At 38.2% G+C, this 14,715-nt stretch overlaps 1 protein-coding gene across 1 annotated transcript; it reads left to right on the top strand.

Annotated features, from left to right (window-relative positions):
* Positions 1 to 9,560: 9,560 nt before the first annotated feature.
* Positions 9,561 to 10,127, top strand: LOC133283782 (uncharacterized). The gene has a single exon (XM_061480694.1). The coding sequence runs from the start codon at positions 9,561 to 9,563 to the stop codon at positions 10,125 to 10,127; it is 567 nt and encodes a 188-aa protein (XP_061336678.1).
* Positions 10,128 to 14,715: the final 4,588 nt, after the last annotated feature.

Below are 14,715 nucleotides of genomic sequence, written 5' to 3'. Positions count from 1 at the left end.
GCTCCCAGGCAAATCAATCTGGGAGGGCCCCTCTCTTGCCCCATTATCCGTCCTGATACTTCTGGGGACGAGGCCATTGCTAGGGCTCTAGCAGAAGATGAGGGCTTGAAATTTCCTCTACTGATGCAGGAACAAACTACAACAGCCCCTTCTTCCTAAAAAACTCAGGAGGTTGCAGTCAAGCAAGCACTTGAAAAACCTCCGGCTTCTGGCAGCAACAACAACCAGAAGAAGAAGAAGAAACCAGCCTCCCCCATTCCAGCAATCCCCATTGCATCGAGGAGAAAATCTCAGATTGGGATTGTTGAGATTTTTGAAATGATGGGGGAAAAAGTGGAGAAGCTGCTACCTGAAGCACCATCCGTTCCTCAGCTGGACATGCCCAGCACTACTGAAGAGCTGAAGGCTCTAAGGAACGGATTTGATCAACTCTCTTCTTCCTTCATCAAATTCCAAGAGCAACAGAAGGAAGACAGGGAGCAGCTCCTCAACACCATCCAGGCTAGCATCAAAAGCATCAGTGCTGCACCTTCTGCACCTACCCTTCAAGCTGTCAGGAAAGAAATCAGTAATGCTGCTGATTCCCTGAAGTTTGCACATTCCATGCATAACACCAGAGTTGAGAAACAACTCAGAAAACTCTACCTCCAAAACACTGAAGAACGAACAGAAATCAATGAAGCTCTCAAGGCTTTTGGTACATATTTGGAGGGGAGAATCACTCAGCTGGAAAACCGACTGGTGGATATAGAAGGGCAGATAGTGCATATCCAAAATGGCAGGATAATAATGAGATCCACCATTGTGCACCTCACTGCTATGATCAGCGATCTACTGAAGGACGCTGATAAGTGGCTCCCCGAAGCTGAAGTCAGAAGATTAAGAGATCAGCTTAGAAGAAGGTCACTTACGCAGGAGGAAGTGGATGCTGAAAAGAATTCTGAGCTGGGCAAGAGACGTCCACATTGAAAAGGAGAAAGACCCTCCTATTTTGTTTATCTCCCATTTATTTTTTTCTGTTAATTTACTTTTATTTTCTTTTTTGTTCCCTAGTGTAAAATTTTAATTCCTTTTTTAAATAGAAAAATCTTTTTTTTTTATCAAACTGTTTAAAGCATACATTTTAGTTATAGTATTGTGGCTGTGAAACTTTGAATAAACCATTGGCATGAAGCACAAAGTCAATAAGTAATCATTCTTGTTCTTACTCTGAATGCTTGAAATAGGAAAGGTGAAATGAATTTAATCTTCATGGCATGGTATCATTTTATTGATTTTTTGTTTTGGATTCCTTCTCTAGGTGTGCCTAGGGACTGTGAAGGTCTGGATCCTATTGGAGCTATATAAATAACTTGTGCTACACGTAAGCGAATCGGTAAAGCTTCAAGAGGTAAGCTCTATGTTTAAGGAGTCTTTTCCTGCTTGAGTGTTCCACCATGGTTAGTGATACTTTGTATAGATGCATTCATATAAAGCTATTTGATAACACGATATGATTTGTTCTGATGTGATTTCTGTATTGATCTTTGGCCATTGATTGTATTGTGCACTAATGTCCGCTTGGGGTCCTCCCTCGGGACTGAGTGTGCACACCTTTCATATGTTCTGGTTCCGCTTGGGGTCCTTTCTTGGGAACACGTGCGTTGATTTTCGCTTGGGATCCTCACTCGGGAATGACTGTGTACTCCTCTAATAAGATATATATATATATATATATATATATATATATATATATACTTTGTTTAGTTATGATATCTGTTATATGACGCGTTGTTGATAACACATATTTTGTACACTTATTTATTACTCTTAGTTGGTATTTTTAGGATTTATTTGAGTTAAATAAAGGTCTTTTGGGTCAAATCAGAATTCTATATTTTAATTGGGTTTAATTGATTTTCGTCAGAATTTTCCAAATTTACACTACTTTCATATTTTCATCATATCTCACTCGATATATGTCTGATTGACACCATTGTTATTGCCTTTTGCAGCTAATAGAAAGAGCTACAATCTCTATTTCATCCACTGAAGCCCAATTCGGACGGGAAGATGGTCTAAAGCTGAGCTTATGATGGACATGTTTTACTAGAAATTTATTTTGACGTTTGGACTTGTAAATTAAATTAGAACCCAACATTTTAGGGTCCAAGGCCATGTTTTGATGTTTCATTTTATTTTGGCTTGGATTTGTATAGCCTAAAGCCCAGCTTGATTAGGGGTTAAAAGGGCGAGAGTAGGGACCTTGTGAATCATCTTTTCGTTTGAAATTTGAAATTTACAATTTTGAAATTAATAAAATTTTTGTCTTTTCTCTCTCCTCTTTTCTTTAATCAACCCAAGGGTTGAGGATTCCACGGTTGAATCCTGAGGATCTGTGCCTCATTTTGAACCAAATTCGTTTCTCTTTCCAACTCGGTTTGACATCGCGCGATTGTGGGTGTTCAATCTGAGATACGCGATTCCGTTCTTAGAAAAGAGATTAACCATTAGATTTAATCGTCAGATTAATTTACCCGATGATTGATAAAACATATTTTGAACACTTATTTGTTACCCTTGGATGGTATTTTTAGGATTTATTTGAGTTAAATAAATGTCTTTTGGGTCAAAGCAGAATTCTAGATTTTAATTTGGTGTAATTGATTTTCATCAGAATTTTCCAGATTTACAGTACTTTCATATTTTGGCCATATCTCACTCTACAAATGTTAGATTGACTCCGTTCTTGTTGGGTTTTGCAGCTAACTGAAATAGCTACAATCTCTATTTCATCCTTAGAAGCCCCATTTTGACAAGAAGATGGTCGAAAGCTGAGGTCAAGAAGGACGTGTTTTGCTGGAAATTTATTTTGACGTTTGGACTTGTAAATTAAATTAGAACGCAATGTTTTAGGGCCCAAGGCCATGTTTTAATGTTTTATTTTATTTTGGGTTGGATTTGTAGAGTCCGAAGCCCAGCTTGATTAGGGTTTAAAAGGGCGAGAGTAGGGACCTTGTGGTTCATCTTTTCGTTTGAAATTTGAATTTTACAATTTTGAGATTAATAGAATTTTTGTCTTTTCTCTCTCCTCTTTTCTTTAATCAACCCAAGGGTTGAGGATTCCATGATTGAATCCTGAGGACATGCACCTCATTTTGAACGAAATTCGTTTCTCTTTCCAACTCGGTTTGACATCGCGCGATTGTGGGTGTTCAATATGAGATACACTATTAACCCAATGAACTGAAGTTGAACGGGTTGATACTCCGCAATTACGCGAGTAGACGCGCCATATTCGACCAAACACTAGGCGATCATCTAGAGAGGGGTTTCTAAGTGAATGCAGGGATTCTAATTTGATTAGGATCAACCACGATTTGTTAATTATTTGTCCAATGATGGATATCCTTGGAATCCTAATTCTTGGGTTGGTTTCTTTTAATTTGATTATTCTTTTTTTATTTTATTTTTTATTTCCGCTTAAATTGACAATCATATTAAAACCCTCCATTTTAGTTTCCATTTTTCTTTAGTTTCAGTTTCTCCTTAGTTTCTCTTTTTATTTAGTTCGAGTTTTTATTTGGTTTCCGTTTTTTATTTAATTCCCATTTTTATTTAGTTCTTCTTTCATTTAGTTTCCATTTTCATTTGGTTTCCATTTTTTTTATAACTTAGCGATTAAGTTCCTTGCAAACTCCTTGAGAGGCGCCTTAGGTTGACGCTTTACTACAAAATTTTAATAAACCTAATTTAATTAATTTGCGCGAGTTCGACAGCTCGTGTCAAATTTGCTGCCATTGTCGGGGAGTTTGCATTGTTCTCTATCGTTCTTTACCTTTTTCCTCCTTTTGTTTCAATTATGCAGGAAATTAATCATAGAGAATGGTATGGTAAGCAGACTGAGAGGATCTTCAAATGTGGATGGACATTGCTTCAAGCCTTTTTATGAGGAACCCCAGCAGCAGCCTGTGGAGGCACAAATCAGGCTCACTGATGCTACTTACCCTTCCTAAGGAGGATAAGGAGTATTCTTTTCCTTTTTTTTTTGCATTTTTAATTTCAATTTAATTGTCAATAAGTGAATTTTCCCTTTATTTCTTATAATTATTTAGTTATACATTGAGTGAACTTGGAAATATTACTTTTTATAGATTATTCTGATCAGACTTGATTCTTGACTTTTGGATTATATGACTTGTTGATTGATTTTGTGATGCTGATTGCATAACTTGGTTTGACCCTTGTGAGGTTTTAAGCCTATATACATGGCATATATCTTCTGGTCATTCTTTCTTTCTTGTGTGCTTCTGCTCTTGATCTTTGTTCTCTAGAACTTGCTCCAGTTCTTTTTGAAACTGTATTTTTCACTTACATGCATGAATATGATTGAGACATTCATTTTATTTTATTTATTTTACCTACTTTAGCTAGATAGCCACCCCTTACATTATTATCCTTTGGTGAGCCCCTTTGAGCCTTTATATCCTTTGTTTCTTAAGCCACAATAAAAGCCTAAGTGAAAAATCAATTAATTCCACACCTTGAAAATTTACAGAGGATTGGTTTCACTGTGATGTTGTGTTTAAGTGTGGGGGTTTGCCTGAGACGGGAAAAAGTTTAAGTGTAGGGGGGTGACCATCTGATTCCTTTCTGCTATGTGTTTTGACTGTATATAAAAAAATCAAAAAAAAAGAAAGAGAAAAAAGCAAAAAGAAAAATATATATGTGTTTATTTCTATCTTTTGATTAACTTTATTTTATTTTCTTAGTGTAGCTTTTAACTTTTACTCTAGTAGATTTCTGGGTGTTTAATCTTCTTTTTCATATTTCATCCATACCTTCACCTCAGCCTCATTACAACCCTGCATAAAGCTCTCCTGATTTGCGCATGCATATGTTAGTAGCAGTGGAGAAGTAGAATTTGAGCAAGCCTATGGTAGAATGATTTTCTTGAGTAGATTTGAGTGATACATTGTTTACCTGATACACTTGAGAGAAAAATATTGGGAGCATCCTGTAAGAAACCATTTTCGGCAATTGGCATGTACAATTGAAATTAGCAGGTCTTGTGATTTGAGATTAGGGGATTTCTGTCCTGATTGGTTTATCTGTTGAAGACTTGTGATCTTTGTATATTTTCTGTATGCTTGATAATTGTTAGAAGGGATTGGTTGATCTTAGTCTTTGCTTTCTGTTTTAGGTTTTGCCCAGGAGTGCAAAAAGATAAGTGTGGGGGAATTTGATAACACATAATTTGTACACTTATTTATTACTCTTGGTTGGTATTTTTAGGATTTATTTGAGTTAAATAAAGGTCTTTTGGGTCAAATCAGAATTCTAGATTTTAATTGGATTTAACTGTTTTCGTCAGAATTTTTCAGATTTACACTACTTTCATATTTTGGCCATATCTCACTCTACAGATGTCCGATTCACTCCGCTCTTAATGTGTTTTGCAGCTAACAGAAAGGGCTACTCTCTCTATTTCAGCCACTGAAGCCCAATTCAGACGAAAAAATGGTAGAAAGCTAATCCCAAGATGGACGTGTTTGGTTGAAAATTTATTTTGACGTTTGGACTTGTTAATTAAATTAGAACCCAATGTTTTAGGGCCCACGACCATGTTTTAATGTTTTATTTTATTTTGGGTCGGATTTGTAGATACCGAAGCCCAGCTTGATTAGGGGTTAAAAGGGCGAGAATAGGGACCTTGTGGATCATCTTTTCGTTTGAAATTTGAATTTTACAATTTTGAAATTAATAGAATTTTTTTCTTTTCCCTCTCCTCTTTTCTTTAATCAACCCAAGGATTGAGGATTCCATGGTTGAATCCTGAGGACCTGCGCCTCATTTTGAACTAAATTTGTTTCTCTTTCGAACTCGATCTGGCATCGCGTGATTGTGGGTGTTCAATCTGAGATACACGATTGCGTTCTTAGGAAAGAGATTAACCATTAGATTTAATGGTTAGGTAGATTAACCCAATGAAGTCAAGTCGAACGGTTGATACTCCGCGATTGCACGAGTAGATGCGTCATATTCGACCAAACGCTAGGCGATTGTCTAGAGAGGGGTTTCTAAGAGAATGCAGGGATTCTAATTCGATTAGGATCAACCACGATTTGGTAATCAATCCTAATTCTTTGGTTGGTTGCTTTTAATTTGATTCTTCATTTTTTTTTATTTCCGCTTATATTGACAATCATATTAAGGGCCCATTTGGATGAGCTTTTGAAAAAAGGAACTTTTTATGAGTTGCTTTTTTTAAAAGAACTTTTTTAAAAAGTTAAAGTTATTTTGTGTTTGGATGTAATATTTGAAATGTACTTTTAAATAAAAATATCATTTGGATATTAAAATAAAAAAGTACTTCTTCAATATAAAATTATTGTTATGCCCTTCTTTTGTTCTGTTTTTTTTACCCTCTTCTCCTTTTCATCCTGCTATATCGTGTTCTTTTTCATCTTGTATCTGGTTCTGGTTTCTATTTCTTTTTCATGCTTCAATTTTTCTGGTGGAATTTAAGAATCTCGCCACATGTTTCTTTTTTAGGATGTGAGATTCATAGTTACTCATGGTTTCTTTTTCAACGTTATTTGATAAATTCTGCTCAACTTTGAACTCCAAACCCCAGCAGGCTAAAAGTTTTATAGATCAAAATCACCCTCTTGTGGATGCATGTGAACTGCCATTGATGGACCTTAACGGTCTAAAAAGTTCTAATGAAAGTGAAAGACTAGCAATATGCAGGGCAACATCAGAATGGGGATTACCCTTTTCAATTTTCAATACTTAGCAACTTCTTCGTATATCTCTCTCCCTCGAGTCTCGCCAAAAACCCAACCATGGTATACCTCTCTTCTCTTTCATCGATCTAAGCCATCTCAAATCTCTCTCTTTTTTCATCCTCAACCTTGGAGGTTTGCTGCTCCAGCTGAGACAGAATACTCGAAGGGAGAGATGGGTCAAATTTTAGCTTTTTGCTTCTCCTTCTTTTAAAAGCTAAAAATTTAGCTTTTCTGAAAAGCAAGATTTCTCATTTTTTGTTGGCTTCTGCTTTTATTGAAAGCACTCATCCAAACATAAGTTTTTCTTCTAAAAGAACTTATTTTAAAAATAAAAAAAACAGCTTCTAGGGGAGAAGAAGTCAATCCAAACAAGCACCAAAACCCCCCATTTTAGTTTTCATTTTTCTTTAGTTTCCGTTTCTCTTTAGTTTCTCTTTTTATTTAGTTCGTGTTTTTATTTGGTTTCCATTTTAATGAAAAGAATTATAAGGATACACATACAAATAAACATAGAACCCAATGTGCTATATTTCATGAAGCAAAACTAATTACACGAATAATCGTAAATCAAAAACTAGATCCACATCTAAACACACTATCCGGCTTTAATACCAATTGTAGGCGCAATTCGATCTGTGGAAGCGTTTAGACCATTGCGGTTTGGAATGCAAAGAATCATCATCGTTTTATATTTACCTTTTGGAGCGCAGATCAGAAATGATCCTTCACGATCTGATCTGGTCAATGTCCCAGCACGAACAACCACCTTGTAGATGCTGGCTTTTGTCAAAGTTTTCAAACTATCTCTCAAGAAGGAATAGGGCTGCTGTGTGGGCACTTTCTCTCTATCAAGTAGATGATATTACCACAACCTTAACAACCACAAAGTGAAGACTTGTAGGCTGATGATTTTAATTGTAGAATATATATGTATTTCCAGAAACTCTAGCTCTAAAGTGAATGAACTCTAAATTTTTTGATTTCTTCTTACACATTAAACCTAATTGGACTTTAAAAAAAGAGCAACATCCAATAATTTCTTGGAAAACTAGGATGCAGGGCGGAGCGAAAGCTTCCTTCGTGCTACACTTCCCGGTAACGTAAAGCTAGATTTTTTAAGCTAGATTTTTTAAGCAAGATTTTGAGTCGTTTTCAAAAAATGAAGTGGTGGAAGAGCTGTCAATTTAGAAGCTCCAACTTGCATCGTAATCTTTATCTTTGAAGTTCAACATTTCATTAATATTTTGAAACTTAAGTCTACCCCAAAACCTTGTGTAGCACGCAAGAGAAAAGAGGAAGGGAAGTTGTCCTTGCGTTTGACTTGGACTATTTTTTTGGGTTATACTAAGGAATAATCAAGTTGTTGAGCATTCATGCTTTCAACCATTAGATTAAACCTTTTGAGATGCGTGTCCTTTACTCCTTTTAACCTATGTACATAGTTCACAGCTGCTTGTGACGTGCTCTGTATCCCTCTGCTTCACATAAAAACATCTTCAGGTCGTACGAAACATTGGGTACAATATAACTTAAAAAATTATTAATTATGTATTCTAAAAAATATAATTATAATATTAAAATTAAATTTTTTAGACTCTTCAAGAAATATATCAGCATAGGTGTTATATTTTTATTAGTCGAATGCAGGCACTATGATAGTATATTAGATTTTCCTACTTCATTACACAAGTACTGAAATCTTTTTGGAATAGATTATCTTATATTAAATAAAATATGATACGATTATATAGAAAAATCATTACCATATAAAAATAAATAAATGAAAATAAGAAAGAAAGGAAGAAGATATTAAAATAAATAATTATAAAATTATATCATTGATTTACTTTTATATTATTATTATTATTATTATTATTTTAATATCATGTGTTTTATTTAACAGGAACTATTTCCAATTCCTTTTCTATACACTCTATTTCTCTTTATGTTGCCTAGAATAATAGATAATGATTAGTAATAGTTAGTTAAAGACAGTTATTTCTGTTCTTTCTGTTATTCTTGGTTTATCAACTACTATATATAGCAGTTCTCTTGTATCATTTTATTCAATCAATATACAAAAGTATTCCTTTAGCTTTCTTTACTTTCTTGCTTTCTCTTCACACTGTGTGTGAATCCTTTTCCGCCTTCATAGTCTGATACCTCACATGGTATCAGAGCTACCATCGATCCATGGCGTCACCTCAATCTTCACCAAAGTCCTCTACAAGCAGTGAAAATACAAATACTATAAAGCTAAGACCATACTTTGAATGTCACCCCATTATGGTCAGTACCAACCAGCCCATTCGTCAGGTCTTGCACAAACCTGACCTCGCTGGAAGAATGATGTCATGGGCGATTGAGCTGTCCGAATATCAACTCAAATACGAGCCAAGGACCGCTATCAAAGCTCAAGCCCTGGTAGATTTCATTGCTGAAATGACACATATCGCCAAACTTGATAATCGGATCGCCAAGTCCCCAGCATCAGCAGTATGGAGACTCTACGTCGATGGCTCCTCAAACGCCAAAGGTTCTGGAGCTGGTATGATAGTGGAGAGCCCAGACGGGCTAGCGGTAGAGCACTCCCTGTCCTTCAATTTCAACACCACCAACAACCAAGTAGAATATGAAGCCATGATAGCTGGCCTGCTCCAAGCCAAGGAGTTATGAGCTCAACACCTCAAAGTCCTCAGTGATTCTCAACTAGTAACTTGTCAAATCTCAGGAGAATACCAAGCCAAAGGCCCGTTGATGTGTAAATACCTGGAAAAGGTTCAAGAGATAATGCAAACCTTCGAGGCGGTCGAAGTGGAGCATATTAGGCGATCAGAGAATACCCGGGCTGACATCCTCGCCAAATTAGCCAGCACCAAAAATCTAAGTAACAATCGCTCCGTCATTCAACATAATTTACCTAACCCATGCATCATCATGAGTATTTCAGACGCAGCAGCTGAAATCGCCGAAGAGACATGGACCACACCCATTGTCAATTACTTGTCTGAAGGAGTCCTCCCACCTGACCAGAAGAAAGCTAAGAAAATGGTGCGGAGAAGCGCTCATTTCTGCATGGTACAAGGGCGTTTGTACAAAAGAGGATGGTCAACCCCACTCCTCAAGTGCCTAAACCCCGACGATGTGGAGTACGTCCTAGAAGAAATCCATGAAGGGATTAATGGCCATCACATGGGCAGACACTCACTGGCAAAGAAAGCACTCAGAGATGGATTTTATTGGCAAAGCATAAAATGGGATGCCCACGAACATGTTAAAAAATGTGAAAAGTGCCAAAGGTTCACCGACATACACAAAGCCCCGCCAGAAGAATTGACTTCAATAACGTCTCCCTAGCCTTTCTACAAGTAGAGAAATGACATACTAGGTCCGCTCCCCATGGCGGCTGGCCGAGTCCAATGGCTGATTGTCGCCATTAATTACTTCACCAAATGGTGGAAGCTGAACCTGTTGCTACCATTACCTCCCAATAGGTAAGGAAATTCTTTTGGAGAAACATCATCTACTGTTTCGGCATCCCAGGAGAAGTAATAATAGACAACAGCATCCAATTCACAGCCGCCAAGTTCTGAGAATTATTGGAGAATCTGTAGATCAAACACCATTTCGCCGCAGTGGAATACCCCCAGTCCAACGGACTAGTAGAATCAGCCAATAAAATGCTGGCTCGAGGAATCAAGAAGAAATTAGACTCATATAAAGGCGCGTGGGTAGAAAACTTAGATAATGTCCTCTGGGGTTGCAGGTTAACTACCCAATCCAGCACTAGAGAAATGCCCTTCAGACTGACTTACGACGTTAAAGCTATGATCCCAGTAGAAGTCGGCGAGCCATCCTAGAGGAAGGATTGTTCTCACCCCCGCCAAGCGTTGGATTGGGACGGTTCTCACCCCCAGTCAACATATAAGTTATGGGGCGGTTCTCACCCCTGCCAAGTGTTGGACTGGGATGGTTCTCACCCCCAGCCAACATACAAGTTACGGGATGGTTCTCACCTCCGCCAACCGTTAGACTGGGACGGTTCTCTCCTCCAGCCAACATACAAGTTACGGGACGGTTCTCACCCCCGCTAAACATTGGACTGAGACGGTTCTCACTCCCAGCCAACATACAACCAACATACAAGTTACTAGATGGTCTTCATCCCCGCCAAGCGTTGGACTAGAAAGGTTCTCACCCCCAGCCAACGAACAAGTCACTTGAATGGTTCTTACCCCAAGTTCAACACGCAATAGCATGTGGTGCACAATATTATCAAGAGACAACCCAAGTCATTCAAGGCAAAATTGAAAGAAATTCTTATTAATCCGAAAGAGAAGTACAAGATTATGGTTGACATACCAACCATAAGAAAAAGGAAAAGCAAGAGTAAAACTAAACTATGCTTGGTGATCCAACACAAGGGTCGCCTCTTCCTCAGTTGAAGGAGCTTGTTCGAATGTACCTGCGGCGACGGCATTCCCATCGCCACCTCCCAATCCCTGAGAAGACGAAGTCGTGCTCAGTAACACCGCCAGGAGGGAAGTCCTCCCTCACGTCATCCCCCCGCTCCTCAGTCTTGGGGGCCTCCTCTACCACTACTACCTCCTCGCCTGAGATCCGATGAACCAATTGGTTGCCCTCCACTACATATTCGGGGTTAAGGCAGCAACATCAACCTCAGGATGACGAAGCAAGACTTGGCGAAGGGCGTTGTTGAAAAACTTGTAGAAAACCTGGGCCAAGGCAGCCTCCAGTTCTTTCACTCGTCCAACAGACTGCTCCAAATCCCCTGTGGCGGCCTGCAGATTCCCTTGCACGTTGGCCAACTCGATGGTTAACCTGTCTTTTGCTTGTTGAAGGTTGTTTTTCTCCGCGACGAACTTGTCCAAAGACTTGGAAAAGTTGTCTTTCTCCAGAGTCAGGCGTTTAACATCCTCATTGTCCTTACTCAGTAATTCATTACTATCCCGCAAGGATTTGTTTGCGGTCTGCAAGTCATGTGTAAGAATTAAATTATAAATTTAAATTAATTAAATGTGAAATTAGAAAATAATTCCATGATTGACCCTAATAATTGTGATAAGGCTTAAATAATCATGGTAAGTGATTTTCAATGTTAAAAGTCGCTTTTCTGACGAAAAGTGCAGATACCGGTTCTGTTTCACGGTATAAATGCATACTGATGAAGTATCCCGGAAAATTACGAAAATTGTGTATTTATTACTAGAATCATATATAGGACTAGTATAACAAGTTTGGAGTCAAAATAATGACAATTGGTGTCAGAACTGATACTGGCTACGTAAAAGCGCCTACCGACAAAGTGCTGAGAAAAATAAAATAAAAAAGTAAAAATCTTAGAAAAATGGATAGGTTCAGAATCCAAAGTTTGAGATTAAAAAGATAAGCGTAGCTATTAGTGCTAATACAATGCGATTAATACTTAAGTGGGCTATATAGGGCATGGCACATGATCCTAGGTCAGAATTATTGTTGCTTAACGTGAGTTTTGCTGGACCTTAGCTGCTGCCACCTCTCCCTCACCTTGCCACCTTCATTTCTCCAAAGAAAACCTCCAAACTGACCACTTTTCTCCATTGTTTCTTCTTCAAAACACCATGGTTAAGTGTGGTTGAGACTTGGGTAGGAGAAAGCCTTTGTGTTCTGAGTCTAGGTTGTGTTATGTGAGGTTTTGGGGGCTGAGTAGTGGGTTCTCTTTGTGAAAGCCATTGTCTTGGTATTTAGAGCTTCAAGAAGCTAACTTTGTGGAGAAAGAACCATTCTTGCTCACCATTTTCGTGGCTTTGTAAAGTCAGATTGTTGGGGCTTCATAGAGAGCTCCAAGATCACTTCTAGCTTCTATTTTGAAGCCTTGGGTATGTTCTTTACCTTGATCATGAGTTTTTCCTTTGTAAAGGTTGAGTCTTGGCATTTTAATGAGTTGGTTAAGTAACTAGTATGTACACTGACCTATATATGCCTAAAAATGAATTCTTGGACGTATAACAATGGTAAAAGTTGAACCTTTGAGTGATATCTTCGCGAAAATGCAGAACTACTTTCTGTCGCGAAATATCCGGATATGGGGTTTGTGATATTCGGATATGGATATCCGGATATGGGGTTTGTGATATTCGGATATGGATATCCGGATATGGTATCCGGATATGTCCCCGACAAATATCCGGATATTCTGGGAATTTCGAGACAATGTCTGTTCTATTCATACAAAATTGTAATTGGGGTTTGTGGACCCAAGATTGGCTTAAGGAGAAAAAGCTTTATGCTAAGCCTTCGAAATGTGAGTCTTGGCTCAAGTCAGTGAAGTTCCTTGGGCATGTGATTTCTGCAGAAGGAGTTGCAGTTGACCCGAACAAGATTGAGGTCGTGCTAGATTGGGAGAGGCCCAAGATGGTTACTGAAGTGAGGAGCTTCTTGGGTTTGGCAGGTTATTACATGAGGTTCATTAAGGGATTCTCCATGATGGTTCTACTATTGACTCGCCTTACCCGGAAGGAGACTCCGTTTGTGTGGACTCACGAGTGCGAGGCATGCTTTCAGGAGTTGAAGGAGAGACTGACGACTACAACTGTGTTGGTCCTTCCTGATCCTGTTGAGGAGGTTGAGCTATATTGTGATGCCTCCGAAAAGGGGTTGGGCTGTGTGTTGATGCAGTTGGGCAAAGTGATCGCTTATGCTTCGAGGCAGTTGAAGCCTCATGAGGAGAACTACCCGACTCATGATTTGGAGTTAGCTGCTATTGTTTTTGCTTTCAAGATTTGGAGGTATTATCTCTATGGCATGAAGTTTTTCGTGTTCAGTGACCACACGAATTTGAAGTATCTATTCGATCAGAAGGAGCTGAACATGAGACAGAGGAGATGGATGGAGTTTCTGAAGGACTGACATTAGCTGTCGAACTCGCGCAAATTAATTAAATCAGGTTTATTAATTAATCAACCTGAGTCGTCTCTCAAGGAGTTTGCAATGAACTTAATCACTCAGTTATAAAAATAAAAATAAAATGGAAACCAATTGAAAATGGAAACTAAAATAAAAGAGAAAATAAGGAGAAACGAAAATTAAAGAAAAACGGAAACTAAAATGGGGGGTTTTAATATGATTGTAAATTTAAACGGAAATAAAAAATAAAATAAAAAGAAAGAATAATCAAATTAAAAGCAACCAACCCAAGAATTAGGATTCCAAGGATATCCATCATTGGACAAATAATTACCAAATCGTGATTGATCTCAATTGAATCAGAATCCTTGTTTCTAATTGAGAACCCTCTCTAAGCGATCGCTTAGAGTTTGGTCGAATACGACGCGTCTACTCACGCAATCGCGGAGTATCAACTCGTTCGACTTGAGTTCATTGGGTTAATCAACCTAACCATTAAATCTAATGGTTAATCTCTTTCCTCAGAACGCAATCGCGTAACTCAGACTGAACACCCACAATCGCGCGATGTCAAACCGAGTTGGAAAGAGAAATGAATTTGGTTTAAAATGAGGCGCGGGTCCTCAGGATTCAACCATGGAATCCTCAACCCTTGGGTTGATTAAAGAAAAGAGGAGAGAGAAAAGACGAAAATTCTATTAATTTCAAAACTGTAAAATTCAAATTCAAACGAAAGATATCCACAAGGTCCCTCTCCCTTTTAACCCCTAATCAAGTTGGGCTTCGAGCTCTACAAATCAAACCCAAAATAAAAGGAAACAAAACAGAAATATTGGCTCTGGGCCTCATGTACATTGGGTTCAAAATTATAACTTAAGTTCAAACGTAAAAAAATTTTTCCAGCAAAACACGTCTATCTTGGGCTCAGGTTTCGACCACCTTTCTGTCTGAATTGGGCTTCAGTAGCTGAAATAGCAAATGTATCCCTTCCTGTTAGCTGCAAAACGCAACAAAAACGGAGTTAATCTAATATATGTAG

The sequence above is a fragment of the Gastrolobium bilobum genome, unplaced genomic scaffold (assembly GCF_033153095.1).
Source record: "Gastrolobium bilobum isolate Gb01-03AN ecotype WA unplaced genomic scaffold, APGP_CSIRO_Gbil_v1 utg36027, whole genome shotgun sequence".
Taxonomy (NCBI): Eukaryota; Viridiplantae; Streptophyta; class Magnoliopsida; order Fabales; family Fabaceae; genus Gastrolobium; species Gastrolobium bilobum.
Note: the sequence above shows the minus strand (reverse complement) of the source record. Positions and strands in the feature narration are given on the sequence as shown.

Bases quoted from the DNA above. Each gene is read 5' to 3' on its own strand.
- LOC133283782 (XM_061480694.1), top strand. From the start codon at position 9,561: ATGCAAACCTTCGAGGCGGTCGAAGTGGAGCATATTAGGCGATCAGAG.